Source organism: Athene cunicularia (assembly GCF_003259725.1).
Source record: "Athene cunicularia isolate RWA chromosome 3 unlocalized genomic scaffold, athCun1 chr3_part1, whole genome shotgun sequence".
Lineage (NCBI taxonomy): Eukaryota > Metazoa > Chordata > Aves > Strigiformes > Strigidae > Athene > Athene cunicularia.
In genome coordinates this window covers 27353541-27376367 of record NW_020799097.1, presented here as the reverse complement: position 1 = coordinate 27376367, position 22827 = coordinate 27353541, and the positions used below count along the sequence as shown (strand labels likewise).

At 39.4% G+C, this 22827-nt stretch overlaps 1 protein-coding gene across 3 annotated transcripts in view; it reads right to left on the bottom strand.

The window, feature by feature from the left end:
- ZNF451 (zinc finger protein 451) overlaps positions 1–22805 on the bottom strand; it is a 39492-nt gene extending 16687 nt beyond the window's left edge. The window contains exons 1-11 of one of the 3 annotated variants that reach the window (XM_026845555.1): positions 22632–22805; positions 22148–22231; positions 16893–16976; positions 15575–15700; positions 13934–14045; positions 13165–13315; positions 11700–11826; positions 9859–10012; positions 6259–6406; positions 4073–5718; positions 2838–2972 (exon numbers count right to left, since the gene is read on the bottom strand). In XM_026845555.1, coding sequence (XP_026701356.1) covers positions 2838–2972; positions 4073–5718; positions 6259–6406; positions 9859–10012; positions 11700–11826; positions 13165–13315; positions 13934–14045; positions 15575–15700; positions 16893–16976; positions 22148–22228 — 2764 coding nt within the window. In that variant the 5' untranslated portion in view covers positions 22229–22231; positions 22632–22805. Of the gene's footprint in view, positions 1–2837; positions 2973–4066; positions 5719–6258; positions 6407–9858; positions 10013–11699; positions 11827–13164; positions 13316–13933; positions 14046–15574; positions 15701–16892; positions 16977–22147; positions 22232–22631 lie in introns of all 3 variants that reach the window. The other 2 variants (XM_026845553.1, XM_026845554.1) reach the window with 2 other exon arrangements.
- Positions 22806–22827: the final 22 nt, after the last annotated feature.

Here is a 22827-nt window from a genome sequence, read left to right as displayed (position 1 = left end):
TTTTTTTTCCCCCCCCCCCCCCCCTTTTCAGTTTAACAGCTTAAGGTATAAAAATGATCCAAAAGACAAAAAGATTTAGTAACAAACTTCACAGAAACAGTTTAGGGTATCTGTCCATGATAAAAACGATATTTGCAAGTCATTCTCATCTGTTGTGACAGCCTTGGTTACTGCTGTTTGGGAAAGACTTGCAATCACCAACCCTGGCTTTTGCCTGCATAAATGTACAACAGAAGCATTTGACCAGAACAGCTGAAAACAATGACAGAACTGTATTTACTTTGGCAGAGCTAGACCACAAATGGGTGAAGGGCAACTGAATAGCTGAAAACAGAAGTAATACAGAGCCTGGGCAATACAATGGAGGAACTCAAAGCAAAGCTAAGGCTCTATTGGCATCAGGAATAACAGAACTAATGCAGAAGTATCACATAAGAACAGTTTTTTAAAAGTCACAAATGTTGTCTAGGAAAAGCAGAAAAAAAAAAGTCAGAAGAGACAGGGATGTCACTATATTTTCACAGGCTAAACAAACAAGAAAAGCATGCATCGAATAATGCTGTAAACCATTATTATGAGAGGGCACCTACAGTAATTCAGATGTGCCTGGAAGCCTTAATGTTTCCAGGCTCTATAACAATATAGTTGGCACTAAAACTGCTAAAGCATTCTCCAGTGTGAAAATGGCTCATTTTAATCACCATTAACTCTCTGGCATGGGTTTTTCAGTTCATGTTTCAGGGGCTGTTCCCATGAAGCAGCCTACATGCAGCAACCCTGTTTGGGAAGCAAGAAACTGAGTGGCACTGTCGTCGGCTGGCCTGTGCTGTGCCAGCAGGTGCCCATGTTCAGAACATCCCTGAGCACTGCATCTTAACTGCCACAGAGGTACCTCTGCATAAGATTAGCGCATTAATAGATGTTCTTAACAATAGATTAGTATCACTAAGACTGTACTATGGATTATTTCTCTTTCTTAGATAGGTCAGAGAAGAGACATTTCTGACAACAATACAAGTTCAGACATTCCTGGGTTCAATCAATTTTTTCTTATGAATCAAAACAGGGCATTTTAACCTTGAAAAAATAGTAACAGCACAGAAGACCCTGTCATAACAAGCAAGTTTGGGTCAATTAATGACAAACCAGTTCTGAGTAAGTTAAATAGATTAACAAAGCATGACTGAAAGCAAGTATCTGAATTCAAAGTTTGACATAACTGTGAAAAATTATTCTTTACTAAACAATTAAAACCCCAGAGTATCTTTGGACATCAGACAAACAGGCCTGACATTTCTTCAAGTCAGGTTTGTACAAAAAGAAAAAAGTTCTTCCAAGGTCAAATGGATTGAGTAACTATAAACAACAAACCCTCAGCCATTAAAAACCACAACCAAACCCCAAATCACAATAGCCTTAGAAGTGAAGGAATGCAGAGATGAAGTTAAATTTGATGAGAAGTCAAGATGGGCAAAGCCTCACAAAAGATAGTAAGAATAAACAACAGGTTGTTCAGCTGTATAGAAAAGAGAATACAAATGAATGGACCAACCAGGATGAAATAGAAATCCAGGATGCTTAGGTATAAACCCCCAAATCAGTATTTTCTGTGGCTTTGTACATGTGTGCAAGAATGCCGTTACTGTACAGAGAGGCCAAAGGCTAGGTAATGACAATACAGGTAATGATACAGAAGTAATGCCTGAGCAGAACACTCAGCAGAACAAAACTTGAGACCATAACCAGCTTTAACAGAAAAGACTAGAGGATCTGTTCCCAGAACTCCTAACAACCAGACATTAGACTGCAGGTCCAGGAGCACAGCTGACTGAAGAACTTACAGACATACTTGCTCTGCCTTTATCAGCTAACTGGAATATGTGTTTCTAAGAGAAAAAAAGTGATTCAGGCATCAACAGGCTTTTCTGTCCATCCTCTGCAGCATGAAAACTCAGCTTTCAGGATTTTTTTATTATTTTTTAAAATAAGAGATAATCAAGAACATCAAGTAAAGAAGTAGTGCAGTACAAGGGTGCTTTCTAAGTGCAAAACACACCTGACAATTTCTACAAGTCTATTAAAATGATGCTTATCTTTCAGGCAACAAGTATTTTGAAACTATCCCTTACCTAGACTTTACTGAAGTATTCAATGTACTACATGCAAAATAATTATAAAAGCAGATACAGAGGAAACTAGTAGAAAAAGTGAGGTACACAAGAAGTTGGTTCAAGAATAGTCAGGTAGGGAAAAGTATCAAGTTAAAGGGATGCTATTGGTAGTCTTCACAAAAAGTTTTCTTACAAACTCATAACAATGTGAGTTTCATCAATCACCTTTTACCACTACTGGTATCTTCCACATGTGAGATATACCTGTTGATGTACAGGATGACCTGGAACATCCTTAAGGAACATGCCAGACAGAACAGAATTCAAGAATGTAAAAACATGCCTTTTGGAATGAAAGAAAAAGAACACGATGATAAAGACTTGGGAGTTAGAAAGAAAATAGTCTCCGAGTATTGTGTCTGTCCAGATAATTATGAAAACCTAGTATGATACAGCTTAAGTAAGTTCAGCAGGGAAGCCAGAAAGACTCCTAAATTTTTCAGCAGTTCCGGAGTAATATTCCACAAGGAATAATAATACTAGGAATTAAGATTGAGTTAGAAAAGTTCAAGAACATTTCCATTATGTGGTGCCTGTGACACCGTGACTTAAGAAGCCCTAGTGGTTGTTCCTGTTCTTCATTCTCTCAGATTCAAAGAATCTCCACTTAAGTATTTGTGTAGACTTGTCAACCTCATCTTCCTATTTCCTTCAACCGCTTTTTACCTTGAAAGCCCCAGATAAATGTCCCTTGGTTCAGGTTAGCTGGCAGCTGCGTGAATAAGCTTCCCCAGTTGTCCAGATCCACCAACACAATGTGAGTCATGGTACTCAGGTAGTCAAGATCAGGAAGTTCACCATCTTCAATGGGATAAAAAGGACGCATTTAAAGTTCACCTGACTTTGTGGTCAACTGACATACATCAAACTTAAGATATGCTTTTGAAAATTCATGTATTCAACTGTTTAATAAGCTAAAAGCTATAAAACACGATCCTGTTTGGTGATTGCATTGTTTTAAAATCAACTGAAGTAGCATTTAGCAATGCACAAATCAGAAAAAAAGAAAGTAGAATTTAGCTTAATGATGGTGTAGAGCTGGATAGTTTTGTGGCAGGCACAGAAAACTGTTCTCCTGCACCGAGACATTTTAATAGTCCATTTAATATTCAACTGTGCACTCCCTACTATGGCAGGTCTCTGTGACATTTAATTGCTTACATGCATAAAGGCATGTAAAATGTTTAGAGACATACTTTTTTTTATCTAACAAAAAAGGTCAACCTTTTAATCAAAAGCATTATGACACCATGAGTAATTAAAAACACTTCAAATTTTTGAACACAAGGTACACCTTCAGCATTCTTAATGTCATTCTTAGAAGTGACATGAACTTCAAAAAACTATTTGCATACTCAAAGCAAAAACCCTAATACAAAGAATATATATTCTCAGCTGAAATTATTTTTTGGCAAGCTAAGGAAACTGAGAAGATGGTGTTATAATAGGACTGCTCACACAGAAAGCACTAGTAGGCTCATCAATATTTATGCATGCAAAGAAGGCAAGTTTCTCTTGAATGTATTGTGTATTATAGAACACTTTTACATTTCTAGGAGTTCGATCTCTATTTGGGGGTCCATGGTTATCCACTTTCATTTAACACCAAATTATGCTCCCAACTAATTTGAAAATTAAATGTTTTAGTCGCAGGGTTCTCACACCTGCCTACTTTATGTTTTTTAAAGACTTCATGCATACAGCAATAAATTGTTGAGTCCAAGTTCCAGAAACTCAAATACCAGTAATTCAAATGCAGGTTTGAGAAATAACAAATATTAAATTCTGAGCTGATTTATACATTGAAGGTAGGCAAATGGTATGCTACACACTGAAACAAGTGTGTGTTAATGACAACAATATTTTTCAAATGTTAAGAAAAATTTTCTACAAGCCTTCACCAGGTTCTTCAGAGTGTGCTGAATTATCTTTATCTCCTTTCTTCCCCTGTATTTCTCCCTGCAGAGAAGAAAACTGTGGTCTTTCCTGAGTTGTGGATGGAGATGCTTCAAGTTTTAGCTTGTGAGGTTTTCTGTCCACACAAGCCCCACTTGCTGTGAAATTGAATACTGTATTTTCTGATTCCGATTCAAGACTTGATAGATCAGGTTTCTGCAAGAAGCAGTGTTTCATGTGATAGTGCTGCTGTGCACCCTCAAGATCATCGAAATTTTTGCTGCACACAGCACACCTAACAACATACATCTCTTCCTTATGCTTCAGTGACGTGTGACTGTTGAGATGACTGTTCAAATCAGCAAAATTCTGTGCAGTCGCAGAACAGAAGCAGCATCGAAACCACAAGTTTCCCTTTTGCAGCATGGCTTTCTGACAATTCACATAATCGTTCCTTCTGTTTATTCTAGAGACATAAGTTGTCCGGCAACCACAGGTTAAACAGTCTCCTTTTTCTACCGGGAGGAAGTCCTCCTCCTTTTTTATTGATACTTCCATCTGCTCAGGCACAAATGCATAGTCCATGCTATGAATCTCATTATAATGGATTAGAAATTCTTCTTCTGTGTCAAAGAAGAGATTACCACAAAGGCCACAGAAGTATTTAGTCTGTATCTCCTGGTTATGATGCTCTTGGAAATGTCGCTGTAGTGTTCCGACTTTACGGAAATGATTTCTGCATAAGCCACAGCAGTATCTGTGAAACGCATGGCTTTCTAAGGACATGCAGTGTTGTTTGACACTCTCTTCAGAATCAAACATCTCCTCACAAATGCGGCATTGCCATTTTCCCAGAACAGGCCTTCTTTCAGGGGAGAGTTCCACAGGACTAGGAATGCAGGCTTTCCTTTCACCTGCAGAAATACATGCTGTGTCAGAAACAGATGGCATAGGTTCATCTTCTAAAGCTTCTTGCTCATAATAGTAACTGTGTCCACCATGCAATTCAGTCACATGTCCCATAATATCCTCTTCTCTGAGACCTACAGAGCATGCTCTGCACCAAAGAAGAAAATTAGTCAAGTGTGCTCCCCCATGGAATCGACTCATATGCAGGCGGATAATGCTTGAATTTTCAGCAAGCTTTCCACACACGGCACACTTGTGACAGATCCTATTTGCTGATAAGATGTGCTTTTCTACTGACTCTTCTGTAAAAAACTTTTGAAGGCATTCACAAAACCACGCTTTTACTTTGCAAGCACTACCTTGACTTTGGTTAGCTGCATCATCTTGATTTTTGTCTTTTAAATCACTCTTCTGTTTTGAAGGAGTACACCCCGTTTCACTGGTAGACTCACTGGAAGTCAAATGTCTTTTAAGGAGCAGTCTTGACCGATCCACAATATGGCACAACTGAGACTGGCTTTTATTTTTCCCATTGATATGGCAGAACATTAAAATGGACTCTTCCATGGTAGTAAGAACTTTAATGTTATGTTGAGTGGTTTGCTTATGCTGGGTGATCTGATTATTATCAGCAAACAGTTGATCACAGTTCTCACAGTGACCTTTTGTTTTAAATATCTCTGCAACTTGGGAGATGCTCTTCTTTGACAGTGCCACAGGCCCAGAATTACGACAATGTGTTCTAGAATGGATTAAAAAAAAAAAGTTTATATCATAACCTGAAATATTTTTAAACTTTTAGATCTATTTTGAAATATTGCCTAGTAGGTACAGCAATTACTGTGGAAATAGTGTCCTCTGTATACTTTAACTCATCTACTAGCTTGCCAACAAAAACATGCAATGCCTATCTAGTCTCTGGACTTTGAAGAGAATTAGGTGCCAGTTTCCAAAACTAGCACTCTGATGCTTATATTGTTGGCTCATACATTTAAGAAATCAAATGCTGCCAACTCAGAAACAGTAGAACAGAGACCACATTCTCTTGTTCTGTTACATAAAGGAACAAAAAGGATACAGACATTGATCAGCATTCTGCAGTGGACTGTGTGGTGTAAAAGGGCATGGAAAAGGAGCAGGTTCTTGATAGTTTACTCGAGAAGTTAACATTCAAATGGTCCTAGATACCCTGAAATCCACTAGAACCTCTAAGAACACATCTACCTCTCTGTTACTGATCTATGGATGTTTACATTATAAAAGACAGCTGTCTCTCACAAACCTGAAATGAGCTGTTAATTCCATATGTGAATGCAGTATCTGGTAGCAGGATATACACTTCACTTGGAAGGGGACCTCTTTGCACAAAGATATCAGAAGGTTCTTTGCATAGGATGGGAAGGGTAGAGGAAGGCCAGCCTGCATTTCACCTATAATATAGAACAGCAGAAAGTGTAATCACACATTAAAAGAGTTCTTTCATAGTATTTCACCTCTCAGGTGCCATATTAACAGTTATACTCATTTGTCACAGGGTTCAGAAAGCAAGTTATGTGTCAGCTGAGTTACAGTAATTGTGCAATGGAAGCTTTAAGTAAAATTGCATTAATTTTTTAAACGTCTGTAACAATCCGATATCTGAATCTGTTTGCATCTTGCTTTTTCATATTCCATGACTGACTCTGCTTCCTTTTTCCTTCTTCTACAAGGTCAGGTCAGGTATCTTAGGAAGGTTCTTATTGACTTTCCCTCCCTCTAACACCACCTGTCTATTCTTACTACATACATTTTTTTAAAAGCCATTAAAAAAAAGGAAAAAGTATGCAAATAATTTAAGAAGTTCCCATATACTATGACCATCTCTCTCTCCCATCCTCAGTGTTAATTCTCCTTAAAATTTTAGGTGCAGGACTTTCCATTGTTCTGAGTACATACTCCATGTTTAACTCCAGGTACCATCAGAATAAAAAAAAATTGCTATTGAACAGAGAATGGGAAAGAGCTTATGAACTATATATTGCTGTTACTGCTCTGCATCTTAGGAGGCAAATTCTCTTTTAATTTTCTGTTTAGTAAGCTGTGATGATCAGCAGGTAGTAATTTGAGGTTACGCCTTTCAACTAACTTCACTCCCATATCATAGCATCATAGACTGGTTTGGGTTGGAACACACCTTAAAGATCATCTAGTTCCAGCCCCCTGCCATGGGCAGGGACATCTTCCACTAGCCCGGGTTGCTCAAAGCCCCGTCCAACCTGGCCTTGAACACTGCCAGGGAGGGGGCAGCCACAATTCTCTGGGAAACCTGTGCCAGTGTCTCACCACCCTCACAGGGAAGAATTTCTTCCTTGTATCTAATCTAAATCTACCCTCTTTTCAGCTTAAAACCATTACCCATTGTCTTTGTCACTACAATCCCTGATTAAAAAGTCTGACCCCATCTTTCCTGTAGCCCCCTTTAAGTACTGGAAGGCCACTATAAGGTCTCCCCAGAGCTTCTTTTTTCTTCAGGCTGAGCAGCCCCAACTCTCTCAGCCTGTCCTCAAAGGGGATGTGCTCCAGCTCCTTGATTATCTTTGTGGCCTCCTCTGGACCTGCTCCAACAGGTCTGTGTCCTTCTTATGTTGGGGGCCCCAGAGCTGGACACAGCACTCCAGGTAGGGTCTCAGGAGTGGAGTAGAAGGGCAGAATCACCTCCCTCGACCTGCTGGCCACACTTCTCGATGCAGCCCAGGATACAGTTGGCTTTCTGGGCTGCAAGTGCACATTGCTAGCTCACAGTCAGTTTTCCAGCCACTAATACCCCCAAGTCCTTCTCTGCAGGGCTGCTCTCAAGCCACTCATCACCCAGCCTGTATTTGTGCTTGGGATTGCATCAACCCATGTGCAGGACCTCGCCCTTGGCCTTGTTGAACTTCATGAGGTTTTGCACAGGTCACCTCTCAAGCCTGTCAGGGCCCTGCTGAATGGCATCCCTTTGTGAGTGCGTATGCTGGCTTGCTGAACTTTCCACACACACTGTCAATGCAAAAGTACAACCAGCATTTGGGTCAGAAGATTAACGATATCTAAAAGCAAGAAGGCCAGAAGAAAAAATGTGCTTTGGAAGTACAAAAGCAGGAACTTATCTACTGGCTGCGTGCAGGTAGCAATGTTTGTGGAAAGTACTGAGGGGAGCTATTTTTTGAAATAAGCATGCGCAAGAGTAACACAAGGTAGCAACAAGTATATAAGGGCTTGCTGCTACTTTTAGAATGCACAAGAATATATAAGGACTTGCTTGCTAATAAAGATTGGGCTTGACTTCCAATCATATTGATTGTCTGTGGGTCTTGTCTCTAGTGGCCTGCATGGGAATATGTCCCCACATCCCTTCCCTCCAGCGTGTTGACCGCACCACACAGCTTGGTGTCATGAGCAAACTTGCTGAGGGTGCACTCAATCCCACTGTCCATGTCACTGACAAAGATGTTAAACAGCACCAGTCCCTGAGTCACTGCTCTCCACTTGGACATCGAGCCGTTGACCACAACACTTTGAGTGAAACCATCCAGTCAATTCCTTATCCACCAAGTGGTTCATCTGTGAAATCCATGTCTTTCTAATTTAGAGACAAGGAAGTCATGCAGGATGGACCATGCTGATAATATCAATCATAGTATTAATCATGAAGACTTACCAATGGAAAGGAAACAGTAGAGCACTATCCATCTCTAAAGATTAAAAGCACAAAACAGTTTTCTTTTCAAAGCAATAGCTTACCGGTAATCTTTTTTAAAAACTTATGGCCTGATTTTAAAGGCATCTACAGTCAGCACATTTGGGATTAATAACCTATTAGAGAATAAAGTACTCTTATGTATTGTAAATCTAAGGAACTCAGAATCATGCAGATTGCCACTTCCATGAAGATGGCAGTACTGACTTGACCTGCAGGAAGATTCCTTCAAAGCATGTCTTTACTTCCTGCAGCCACTCTGGGGGAGTGCAGAAGATACAGTTATGAAGATGAGACCTATATGAATCTTTTTGACCACGTAGGTCTAGCCTGAAAGCTACACTATCTAAAATACGGCAGCTTCTTGAATAAGAAGTCAACTCCATCTATCTTTTTTTCTGTCTCAACCATTTACTTAACATTAAAGTAAATGCTTAAATGCCTATTGCTTATGTCAAAACTAAAAAGTCAGTACACCTATGACGGTCATTAACCCTGTTTTCAGGACCAGGATCAGACACATACATTCTGTGCAATCTAGTGAGTATTGTTCAGGATGTTACTAGCTTGCAACGTAACCAGTATTTTAGCCTTCAGTAGCAATGCAGCCACTGCAAGGCATCAGACCTGCAGCACTGTTCCAGTTAAAGAGGCCAAGTTTGCAATTATATTGAGAAGAAACTTTCACAGGTCTTTTCCATCAGGAATGCCAAAGACAGCTACAAGAAAAACATCCTCCAGTAGACTTCAGACAGTACAATAAGGGGAAGGAACATCATAGCTAATCTGACTGGAGTTGAATGGATGTTTAGGTCTGAGTTCATATCAACATGCTAAATGTAAACTTATTTAGGATAGTAGTTACACAGAGTCAGAAGGATGAGAAGCTTATAGGAAAGACCTGACAGCATGGAGATAAAGGAAGTCTCCTTCTCATTACAGCAACTGTGATGGAGGAATTATTTCTACACACAGATATGAATTTCAAAGCATCTCCTCTTATAGAACTGTATCACATTTAAGACCTTAAAAGAATAAGAATTCATTAAAAACAAACTTAAAACCCTTAAGCTTTTTTATCCAGCAGAAAAATGTAAGGCACTTCATACCATAAGGATCACTTATCAGAAGGAATGAAAATCAGTACACTTAGTAGCAACATACCACTCAATTTAGAAACCTGGAGGAAGTGGTTCTTTCCTGACATATGCTGCAAGCATTCGTCTCTTTTGGTGAAGAGAAGGAAGCAGTTTGGGCATGCAAAACACTGAATATGCTGCGGAGGGAGATCTTTTTTATGTCCGTCATTTTCATTTAGCTGGAAGAGAAAATGATCTAGTTAGGAAATATATTAAATCAAGAAACCAGTCCCAGTTCTCCTCATGTTCTTCCATTCCTCCATCCCTTCTGTAGTAATATTTTTACTTTAAGTTTTCAGCTACCACATCTATGTTTATTCAACCCTATGGACTTCAGTCCATGAGACACAAGGGACTAGCCAACTTGCTGTTGTCAAACTCAGCTACCCATACTTACTACTTAACTATATTGGCAATGTTTACACTCCCTTCTTGCACCGTGGGGAGCAGCCATCTTCATCAGGAAGAATGGACTCCAATTCTTTAGTCTCTTTACCCAGGCTTTCAGAAAAAGCTGCTTCTGCCACTACAGCAACTGCTTTTCCTTATGCCTGTTCTTCCCTAATCTTGGTAACCTCCAACTTCTCAAAATGCTGCTCCTCAGAGTAGCCTTACAGGCATGTCACTTTTATTGAAGTCAACTCCTCCCACACCCTTTGCCTTCTACATCAACTTCAGATCTCTGCCTTCAGGGCAAAAATACTTTAATTTTGCTTCTGACATTGTGCTTGCTCCTTTCTTATGTCACTCAAAGAATCTTCAAGATATGCTTATGCTTTCTTCCACAGCTTTGTTTAGAATTATCTCCCCAACCTTCCACACCAAAATAATCCCATCTTCTCGCCTGCTGCAGGACCCACTCCATTTTCCCAAACTTCTCTGTAGCTCCTGTTAACAACACTGGACACACCACAGGCACACAACTTGGAAGCAATGGAAAAAGAGCAAGAACAAACTATGATGCAATCTTTCAAGCTTGTCAGGTATTGCTACACATCTGGAGTTACTACTACTAGCTAAAAGTAGTCCCAATTTTCAAAGTATCTAACATTTCCCCTGAATTTAACACAGCTTCTGGGGATGACGTGGGCACACAATAATATGTTATTGAAACACTAAGCTTTGAAAATGCTATCCATTATCCAATTCAACACCAGACTGCTTAAATAAAACCACGCACCCAGAAGATAACACCTGAGCATCTGTCACTGAGCTGTTTTACAGTGGGAAGTTATGAACAGAAGGGAAAGAGAGAGCACTGTCAAAAAAACAAGTGAAGAGTTGAGGTAAGAAGGAACAATGACAGAAAAAGCAAATACTACTAGCTTATATTCAAATTAAAACTCAAATGCTAGATTATCCTTTTCTCCAAGTTAACTAGTGAGTAGCAACAAATATACCCATCAGAGAGACTGGAAACAGAAGAAACATTTGCATCTGAATCACCCAAGTTTACTTTCTCATTCTGTTGCCTATTTTTCCTCATCCCCTTTCCACTGCTTCACTTTACAGTCACTTATTTCACCCTAACTTATTGCCTTTATCTTTCATAGTCTTGGAGATGCAAAGAAGGGAATACATTTCAACAGCATCAATAGAGGGACAAGTGGTTCAAGACAGAACTATGATCCTCTTGAAAGTACGCTGTAGAGTACACCCTAACTGTGAGATCTAATGGGGGTACTGTCAGGATACACCAGGTGTTTGAAACACAGCAGAATAAAAAAACCCACCTGCCTTGAAGACTAAAAGAAGGGAGGGGAGAGAAAGAGGGATAAAAGGAAAAAAATATCAGTGCATAATTATATGGTTTGAAAACCCTTTAGTATGTTCAGTCAGGCAAGTTACTTATCCTTATGAACTTGCCTTAGATAAAAGATGATCACTGTACTGCTGAGAGGTTGAAAATCTTTTGCAGCATATCACACAGGCTACAGCATTATTTGGGGGTCCATGTAACGTGACTGTTGGGTCACAAGGAGAATGATCAAACCTGGAGAGGAAGAAATAATTAACAAGCCAGTCCCCTCTAAATAGTCAAAATGGTCTTTTAATGGGAAAAACTGTCTTTTGAAGCTGTTGGACAAAAACCTATCAAATCAACCTCAACTGTAAAATTTCTCACTTCCCCTAGCATTAACTCTATCAGTTGAAGTATCCTATAAAGAGGTGATTCTCCCTGCAGCTCACCTGTTACAATGACCACGTTGCAGAGGAACCATACTGTTTTTAAGAGCAAGAGAACTAACAAAGCCTTGATTTCCTACTGAGAGATTTAAAAGATATATTTATTTTTACCTCCCTGCACTATTTCTGGCTGGGATGGCGTTAATTTTATTTGTAGCAGCTTGTATGATGTTGTGTTTTGGATTTATGAACAACAGTGTTGATAGCACAGGGATGTTTTAGTTATTGCTGAGCAGTGCTTGCACATCATCCAGGCATTCTCTGTTTTTCAGACTGCCCCACCAGCAAGTAGCCAAGAGGCTGGGAGGGGACACAGCTGGACAGATGACACCAACTGACCAATGGGATATCCCATACCATATGACATCCACTCAGCAGTAAAAGCTGGGGGAAAAGAGGAAGAAGGGGGGGGATGTCTGGAGTGATGGCATGCTGCCCCAGATAACAGTTGTGTGTGATACAGCCCTGTCTGCCAATAAGAATTCCTTCTTTCACTTTGCTCGCGTGCACAGCTTTTGCGTAACTTATTAAACTGTTTTTACCTCAGTCCAGACTTCTCCCACTTTTACCCTTCCAATTCTCTCCTCCGTCCTACTGGAGTGAGTGAGGAGCTGTGTGGGCCTGAGCTGCCTGCCTGGGTTAACCCACAACACTCCCCTCAGCTTCTCTCCTTACCATCTTTCCCATGACACATTCGTTAGTTAAAAGGCAGTATATTCTGGAACTGACTCCAGACACAGTGAGTACTGACTATCAATGATCAGCTATGAACAGATATCTAGCCTATAGCTCTTGCTCTTCTTTGCCTTCATTAGGGGCATTTTTTTAATCTACCATTCAATTGTATACATTAGCATTTTGTTCTTTTTCAAGTTTGGATGAAAAAAGTAACAGAACTGGAGAACAGAAGTCTTGTTTCTCAAAAACAGACATTAAAAAATGCTTTAATGAAATAAATTCTGAATAAAAAACCAAACAAACAAAACAATCAACCAAGAAGTACATCACATCATCTATATAAAATCTGTAATGTATTAATCTGATCTCCAAATGAAATTTTGTCACTATAAGCAGTTTAAAGTAGACTTAGCACTGATGACCTAAATTTAATTTCTTGCACTGAGCTCTCGCACTACGTCCTTACCTCTGAAGGTGACCTAGGAGAAGATGTCTATTATCAAACTCTCTGTTGCAATGCATCACAGGACAAGCTATGGGACTGCTGTTGTCTTGTGCCTGATCTGCCCTCTTATAAATACCCCTTTTTCCACTGTTAATGGTGCCTGGTTTGAGACCTGTGTTACAAAACAAAGCACTTAAGCCTCTATAATTCAGATTATGGTTAAGAAAACAAAATAACACACAAGCCCGAAAGCATTTAAAAATGAAGCTGTATGGATTCTTAAAAGCAAGCTAACAATGCACTGTAACTCAGTCCTACTACAGTAAATCTGCTCTTTCAGGTGAAGTATCTGTCTCTTCAATCCCCATTAGGATTATTCTTCAGACACTTTGACAACATTCCTCCAGGTCCTCCAGGCAGTATTTTAAATTCATTGAACTTCCTGAAGTTATACTTACTTACATAACTATCTTCCCAAGCAACAGTTCAACAGTAGTATTTTTCCTTCTAGCAACTTTGCTTATAAAATTAGTTAACACTGCCTTAGTGGTTTCTAGATTTTATACATTAAACTTCCTAAGCAGTGAAACATTAGAATAGCCTTTATAGAAATGAGTAAGAACTTTCAAATGCCACACTCTAGCAAAGTTAATATTCTAATATTTGGTTATGCATAAGAGGCACTTACAAGCCCAATGTCACTACTGCTCAATGGAATTATCATGTGTTCTACTCTGCAATGCAGGACTTAGAAAAACATATCACTGAAACTTAAGTTTCCTATTCTTACCTGGCATTTTTAACCACTGGTCCACACATAATCTTGCAGCTTCTGTGTCACTGTGCTCCCGAATAAATTCTAGTTCTTGCAACCCATGAGCATATTGGGAATCAACTTTTTCCTGAAGGGGATAATGTTGCAAGTTGGAAATCAAATTTTAAAAGAAATAATTCAAGATTAAGTATGTATACCAAAACTTACATATGGGTCTCAAAAAACCTAGGGAAAAAAAAACCCAAACCCACAAAAACCTAAGAGGGGGGAAAAAAAAACCCCACAACTTACAACTTGAGTGACTTCTATATGACAAAGATGGAACGTAACAGCAATAAAAATAAATTTTTAAAAAGTACTAATTTTTATGCCCTTAAAGCTACAGCTTAGGTCAATTAATTTACTGCACCTATTGAAGTTTCTGAAGCATACACATAACCATTTTCAAGATAAGATTATAAAAAGAAACAAATAATAATGATTTTTTTTTAAAGGCAACACAAAATGGTTACTGAAACCAAAGAGTCAATTTGTCTCACTGCCAAGGAGAGGAAAAAAGTGGCAGTTTCGCTTAACCCTTCAAAATTAAATTACTCTTCATTTTTTTTTTCTGCAGATTGCATTACCTGATGAGTGAAGAGCCACTCAGCAGGAAAATATTAATTATGATTATAACAAGGATTTTTTTAACCTTCATGCTCATACTACTTTAAAAGCCACACAGCTATCTCTGACTCCACTGTACAGTTGAAAAACTGTATGTGTAGACATTAACAGACTGCCAAATTCTATGTGGAGAAGACAGGAGAGAGATGTAGGCCTCTGGACTTCAAGGCCACCTTGGATTATATCTAACAGCCTTTTACTCTGTTGTATTACAGTTGCATAGTCTATTGTATACTAACAACCTGTAACTAGAGTCCAATTATGTGACTTTAAAAAAAGCCATTAACCATGTTCAGAAAAGTAGACTGGAATGTGAGCATGTTCCACAAATAATTAATTTGCATTTGTCGCTGTTGACTTTCATGAGGTTCTTCTAAGTCTGTTCCTTCAAGCTGTCTTGGTCCCACTAATAGTAGCCCTACTCTTAAAAGCCTATTGACTGCACCTCCCAGTTTGTAATAATATCAAAAGTCCACGGCTTCAAAAGGCTGCACTATACAGTTTGTAGGATTCAACTTCACAGTTATGCTTTACACATAGAAAAATCTTATCCCATTATAAAATATTTCTGATACAGAGATTTAATGTGGCGAACATCTTCCCATCTCAGACAAAAGCAGGTAACTAGGTTTACAGCATGGTAATTTGTGATAATTGTTATTTTTCAATTAGCATCACTCATTAGGGTTAAATAAAGGTCCCTCTGCTATATATACAAACGAGAAAAAGGTTTTGTCAGTGGCTCGCATGAAGTTAGAGGGTTTTCTCCCCTGCCTTAGGAACTGTGGTAAGACTACCAAACTGGTCAGTTAAAAGCCACTGAAGAGACAAAGTCCATATTGTGTTTCAAACAATGCCCCGGAAGCAAAATATTTCTAGTTGCTACTTCCAGGTCTGGCTCACCAATATTTTTTTTTATTTAGCAGTGAAGACAAACACATTCTACTAGGCCTGTATTATGCAATTCTACTGAAACAACACCTCCAATACCTTAAAGGCTTTGGTTTTTTCTTCTTTTTGCCGTTTCTCTACTTCAACATGACGTGCTAGACGATCCAAGGTTGACGCAACTCGTTCTTTCTGATAGTCAATGTGATCTTTACGCTTAGTATTTCTCTAAAATTGAAAAGTCAAGACTTTTATTTGGTAATTGTTCAACAACGGCACTAATACGGTGAAAAGTGATGCCCAAGAATCAGGATGTAATTCAGTACAAATACTCTGATCCTAAGTTTCATGATTCACCTTGCCAGTTCTCTCTTCCTATTTACCAGCATCTGTAACTTCTGTTAAAAAACAAGACAACCTCCACTCCCCTACATATTCAAGGCAGTTCAGCATCAACATTAGCCTAACCAAAGCACTAGAAGGAACATGGATGAATGTGCTGGGTGCCCTAACAGTCTCCAACAAATTAAAAATTAAGTAAATTCTTCTCAGTAGATAAACAAAATTCCTAAAGACTTCAATGACAACATGCAGCCCATCTGAAAACCTGAGAACTAACATCGTCCATGCTCTAAGACAACACTGCCCCGTATCTTCAGACAGGCTGATCGTTGGCTTTTTCTAACGTAAAGGACAGGTCATACACTGTAGTTAGTTCCTGCTACATGATCAGCTCCACCAATCATCACTGTGGAGTAAGCCTGTGCACATACAGAAGACCCACTTTTCCTTAAGAAAGATGTTTATTACACATATCCTCTACTGCAACACTGGAAGACAGAAGTCAAGCGATGGCCACTGCTGTCAAAACTAACTCTAGTATCAGTCACTGTCCCTATCAAAGGCCCTGCAGAGTAGGCACAATAAATTTGGTGGATATTTGAATTGACCAGCCTGCTTCTGACTCATACACTCTTCGGAGGGATTATGAGGAACAAGGCTGAGTTTAAGATCAGGTGGTCATCAGAATAAGGCCCTCCAACCATTAAACTGCTGCTAGAAACTTATTTTAGAAGGCCTGGGAATAGCCCACATACACTTGCAGGCTAGAGACTGGACACGCTGACTTCTGTGGTCATTTGTAAAGTGATTTTTTTAATTCGACACACTTGCTAAAACCACTGAAAGCCAAATAAAAAGTTCAAAGTCCATTTCAAGAAAGCAAAAAACAGCTCTAGAAAAAAAATAATTAAGTGTTGGTATTCTTGCCTTCCACTCAACAGTAGGAAAAAATCAGAAGACTTTAATGTTGGTTTATTACTTGTTAAGAACACCTCTAACAAGTTCTTTGTGCAGAGTAACTGATGGAAAACTATTTTATTTAACCAAGAAGCCCCAAAATGCATTACAACATACTCACGTGATCATAAGAACTACTGTTAGGTTCTTCATCCTCACTACTGACAAGATCAATGCATTCAACTACAGGTCTTAAAGGTCCTTCCTGGGAAAAGTTAAAAACACACAAAAGCATTAAACTGTTTTCCTCAGAGATAAAATGTTGCATGCATTACAGCACACTGTCAGCATTAGCAGTATCTGAAGGAGAATTTCATCAAGGTTTCAAGAGGGTGCAGTAATCAAATCCCTGCATAGCAACTTTTCTACGTAAAACTAATCTACAAAATTGGTAAACCACACAAATAAATAACTAAAATATCAATTTAACATATAGATATCAACTAGGAAAACAAACAGATTGTCTTGGCTTGCTTAATAACCTTATGGTCTTCATCTTCTCAACCAACTTAGATCTACATTTTTAAAGATATTCAACTTGCACCATTAATTCAATGGTAATAGGGTAGCAAGCTGTTACCAAGAGACGAACAGTCTTAGATTTCACTAAGCAATGCTAAGTGGTTTTTCATTGGTTTTGGGGGGTTTTGTTTGTTTTTAAAAAACACAAATTAAATTGCAACTCAAAAAAAGCAGTGCGTTGACCATGGCTAGATGTCAGGTGCCCACCAAGCCACTCATCATTTTCCTCTTCAACAGGATGGGGGGACAAAGTAAGATAGAAAAAAAAACCCTTGTGGATCAAGACAAAGACAGTTCAATAAAGCAAAAGCAAAGGCCACAGATGTAAGCAAAGAAAAATAAAAGATTTATTCTCTAATTCCCATCAGCAGGTGATGTCCAACCACTTCCCATGAAGTAGGGCCTCAGTACACCTAACAGTTGCTCCAGAAGACAAACACTGTAATAACGAATGCACCCCCTCCTTTTTCTTTGCTTTATTGCTGAGCAGATGTCATATGGTATGGAATATCCCTTTGGTCTGTTTGGGTCAGCTGTCCCGGCTACATCCCCTCCCAAGATCTTGCCCACCCCCAGCCTGCTGGTGACAAAAGAATGTTGAAGAGACAGCCTTGATGCTGTGCCAGCACTGCTCAGCAGTGGCCAAAACACTGGTGTGTTACCAGCACCTTTCCAGCTACACATACAGAGCACAACACTATGAGGGCTGCTATGGGGAAAATTAGCTCCACCTCAGGCAGACCCAATACAAAATGAAATTAAACTCCTTAGACATTTCAAACATTAAGAAAGTGGGAAACAGCTGCATACACATTAAACCCTAAAGGCTACTCCTTTCTGAGCAGATATTCCATAAACAGGTTACAAGTGTATTCTCTGTATTGGAATCACTAGGAGGGGGAGATCAATATTTTTTTTTTTAAAGAAAACACATTTCACCCATTCACATCACATACTCAGAAGCACAGAGACACACACCCAAACAGTCTGTTCAGCATTCAGCTGCAAACTGTGCATGGAGGAAGCCCAGTGAGGACTCCATGCAGCAATACTACAGACAAATGACCCTAGCTATCACTGAGTCCTTAGATCTTCACTCTTTTGGCAGCTATGTACTCCTTTTGCATATTTCCAATCTTTTGTCTCTCTCCACACAGCCTGTCCTTTGGAAGTCACTAAAGGTTACTGACTGTTTTTGTCTCCTCCTTAGGATATCTTAAGGCTCTAGACCTGTTCTTTGTTTTCTACAATTGTCTTAATGGTTTAAGCCTTGGTTTTAATTTGTGTGAATTTTGTCTCTTGCGTTCCTGATCCAGGTGTCTTCAGAAACTTCCTACAGATGGTCTGTGACCTCAATGACCTGCTAGCCTGGGTAGTAATATCAACATCAGTTGACTTACATGTCTTCATATACCTTCTTTTTCTATTCTGCCTGGTGCTTTGACATGTGCACATGTATGTGTTCCCACACGTGTGTATTCCCATTCACTCTCCATTCATACCAATCCTAACATTTCTACTACAAGCTTCTCATAGCTAGCAAAATGTCAACACGAAAAAGCAAACAGAAAAGAAAAATTAAAGTCAGCAACTCAAACTGTGCCCACAGATCAGATTCTTTAAAGATGATGTACAAAATAATTCCTGGAGCTCCATCTGCACTCACTGCAGTAAGAGTCTTCAGGTTTTAAAGGCAAAAAAGGAAGCACTACATCCACAGAACCTGATGTCATGCAAAAAAGCCCCTGTATCGTACTACATTATCACATGCAAGTAAATCAGTATAGTGAACAGGACACAGGATGAGTAAGTCTACTTACACCTAATGAAACTATTCCCAGTGACCCTAACTCGCATCCACAGTCACATGTGTATGCATCTTCAGCAAGAGGCGAAGTTAACTAAAATCTCTACACACCATAAAAATGTTCTTATCCAAATTCTGAAAGGTATTATCTAACCTCAAGGGAAATAAACCAAACCCAAAGACAGTAAGTTTTTGGTAGCAAGGAGTGGTGGTGGTTGGTCTTGGGGTTTGGTGGTTTGTTTTTTTGTTGTTGTTGTTGGTTTTTTTTGTTTTGTTTTTTGGTTTTTTTTAAAGAAGTCTGTACATCTTCATGGAATCATAGAAAAGAAGCCATCTACATCATCATAGAATCACAGAATTGTTTGGGTTGGAACACACCTTAAAGATCATCTAGTTCCAACCCCCTGCCATGGGCAGGGACACCTTCCACTAGACCAGGTTGCTCAAAGCCCCGTCCAACCTGGCATTGAACACTGCTAAGGCAACCTGTTCCAGTGCCTCACAATCCTCACAGTGAAGAATTTCTTCCTTACATCTAATCTAAATCTACCCTCTTTCAGTTTACTGCTGTTACCCCTTGTCCTACCACTACATGCCCTTGTAAAAAAATCCCTCTCCAGCCTTCAGCATAACAGAGATTTTGACTAAACTGCAATATTAGTCATTTGTCTGGCAATATTGCTGGCAGATATCACTGAGCTGTTATATACCCCAAAGGTATTCTTTACTTGTTAAAAAGTTAAGTTTTTCAGGCAGAAGAAGGATTTATGATAGTCAATAGACTGACTTCTTGAAGAGGGGCAGTACTATATCCACCATCTTTGCCATATATCTGGCAGGGTCCTCAAGGTCTTAACAATCAACCAACTAGGGCAGGCTAGGAAGATTTACTGCCTCATGAGATGTAGCAGAGAAAACAGCAGCATGCAATTCTCTCTGCTGTCCTTACTGCATCTCATTGTTTATGTTCTACCTTTCAAGACTGTAAAACTGTTCAGCTGGCCAGGCATAAACAGTCCTTATTGTCTCACTGGGGAGGAAGAGGGGTGAGATCTTGGACAGATGACAAAAGCTTACAAGAAGCAAGCTGCAGGCCTCAAATCACCCCAAAAGAGTACTTAACTTCTTGTTATTAAATAAAAAGAACATAGTTTTCTAAATTAAATCTGAAAAAAGAATCCATGACAGATTTGCTTTTGTAGAAACTGACTTATAAAAAATTCTTTATTAAACAATGGGTAAATTCAATTTAACACAAATTAATATTACACTTAAATATTGTTTGCATACATGAAACATTTGGTTTTCCTTCCAAATTCTGTGTCTCTTGCTACATAATTTTTGTGTATTAATTTTCGGTTTGCATTCCAATTTGAACCAGAAGGCAATATGGTAATTCTTTAAGATGACTCCTCAAATGTATACACCTTTACTTTCCACAAAAATAAAATGAAGGAAAACACCTAAAACCAAACCACCACACCATCTGCCTATATACACTCCTGAATAATAACACATGTCCCAAATGAGGCATGCACTTGGGCTAGTTTGTGTTTCACTGGTCGGTAGTTTTAACCTTTATATGAAGATGAAAAATAAATACTGAAATCAAGAGTGTAAGGACTACAATCCTGGGTCAACCAAGTATTCATCTGTGCTACAAAAGATTATTTTGAGAAAGTTTATGAATTGAGGAAAACAGTATAAGCTATTCCAAGTATAACCACTCAGCAACTGCTTGTTAATATATGAGAAATCTTGATTGAAAGCCATGATTAAATGTCACAACACTGGTTTAGATCCATCCCAGATGAGTGCCACTACATAGAGAAGACTTCTAAAGAGACAGTGACTTCAGCATGGGCTGACAGCAGCGCTCCTCTCTGCCGATAGGAGATACTAAAATGAAAGCAGAAGTTCAAAGCCTCTTTATTCAGTGGCCCAGGGTAGAAAACATCCTCATGGAGGGAGACTGAGTTCTAGGACTACTCTCCCCTTTAAACATTCAGAGGCCTTCTGAGAATTTCATGCAAGTCATAGCTTCAGATGGACTTCCTCTATTTTTAACATTGATTGGAGAAATGGTATCAGGTCAAACATACCCCTTTTCTGTCAAGGGATAACAGGTACTGCTAGCAAACACTCCCAATTAACACTCCAGTACCACATGGATAGAAAGTTTTCAACAGTAAGTATTAAGCTTTTGCTCTGTTAGCTCACCTCTGCACAGGGTGAGCCCCAAATTGAAAGATAAGGGAAGTTTAATTTCTTCATTTTTTTTTCCAACTGGTTAAACTAAATACTAACATAATACAAAGATAGTGCCAACCCTGAGGATTCCATTACTGTAGGAGAATTAAAAAGCCAAGGATCAGTTAGTTTAAACCAATTCTTTTTATTTCCCCACAAGATGAACACTACCACTAAACAGCATCTTGGCACACAAGAGCCTGAGATTACAGAAGAAACACCATGTACAAGCACTCAACGAACAGCTGAAAGTTGCGGCCTCTCTAGCTGACTATACTGGCATACTTGGCACCCAGAAAGCCACCAACAATTTGAGAAAACTGTTTAAGGCTTCTAACCCATTATTTTCATGCCCTTCTTCTAAACAGAGTATAGTGGTTTTGACACTGTTTTGCAGAGTGAGTGGTGCTTTATTTCATTAACTTCAGTGGGACTATTCATGAAGCAAAATTCTATGCAATATGATTACCATAAAAGTCACCTACAGTGAATTTCTCATACACCTCATTGATCACTGTAATCCCCCACTCACCTACTGGGATACTCAAGTCTATATTCTCTCCATAGACAAACTGACATCATCTTACACCCATTCAAAGTAAACCTTAAAGATAAACTTCTTATCTGCCACAAAGGTTCACAAATTAAGTTATCTTTAACTCCAAAAGTAACAGTTTACATCAAATATAACCAAGATCACCAACACAGTACATAAAGACCCCCCTCCCATTTTACTCAGCTACTGAGAACATATTTACTACAAGCAGCTGCTTGCTTCCAGGACAAGATCTACTTACTCCAACGAACTCAATCTCATCTTCACTTTCAGAAGTTGACGATTTACTCTCATGAATGTTGACGGAGCTGTGAGACTCCATAATCTAAACAGAAACAAACCAAACCATGCTCATCATTTTATTTTGTAAGTTTTCTTTAACTACCCTGCGTTTTCTGTTTTATTCCTTCGGCTTTACAGCCTGTCTGCACTTCAACAAGCCCCTCTGTATCATTCACTAACAAGTATAGAGAAATACAATAAGCGATGACAACTTTGATTCAAAACACGCTATGTTTTTCCAAATACGCAGAACGTGGCCTAATCTACAAAGCAGCCCAACACCTCTGTTCCTCCAGCAGCCACAGCTATAGCGTACCGCCAGAGTTTAAGAACGTACTTAAACCCGGAAACCACCGCAAGCGACAGAGCGGAGCTACAGCCTAACGCGCCGTACTCCCGCTGCAACACAACGGTTAACAGACGCGGGGTGAGCTCGGATGTACTTAGTAGCCACAGTTATTTCTGGTGCTTTTGGCCCCTTGAGGACCACAGCAGAACCAGGAGACTGCGCAGCTCACTTCAAAACAACCGCCGTCCTGCCAAAGGGAAGATCTCCGCCAGCGGCGCGGAACCGCGGCCCGCCCCAGGGCGGCCCCGGCAGCCGGCCTTGCTGACTCACGTTTCTGCACCCGCACGGCC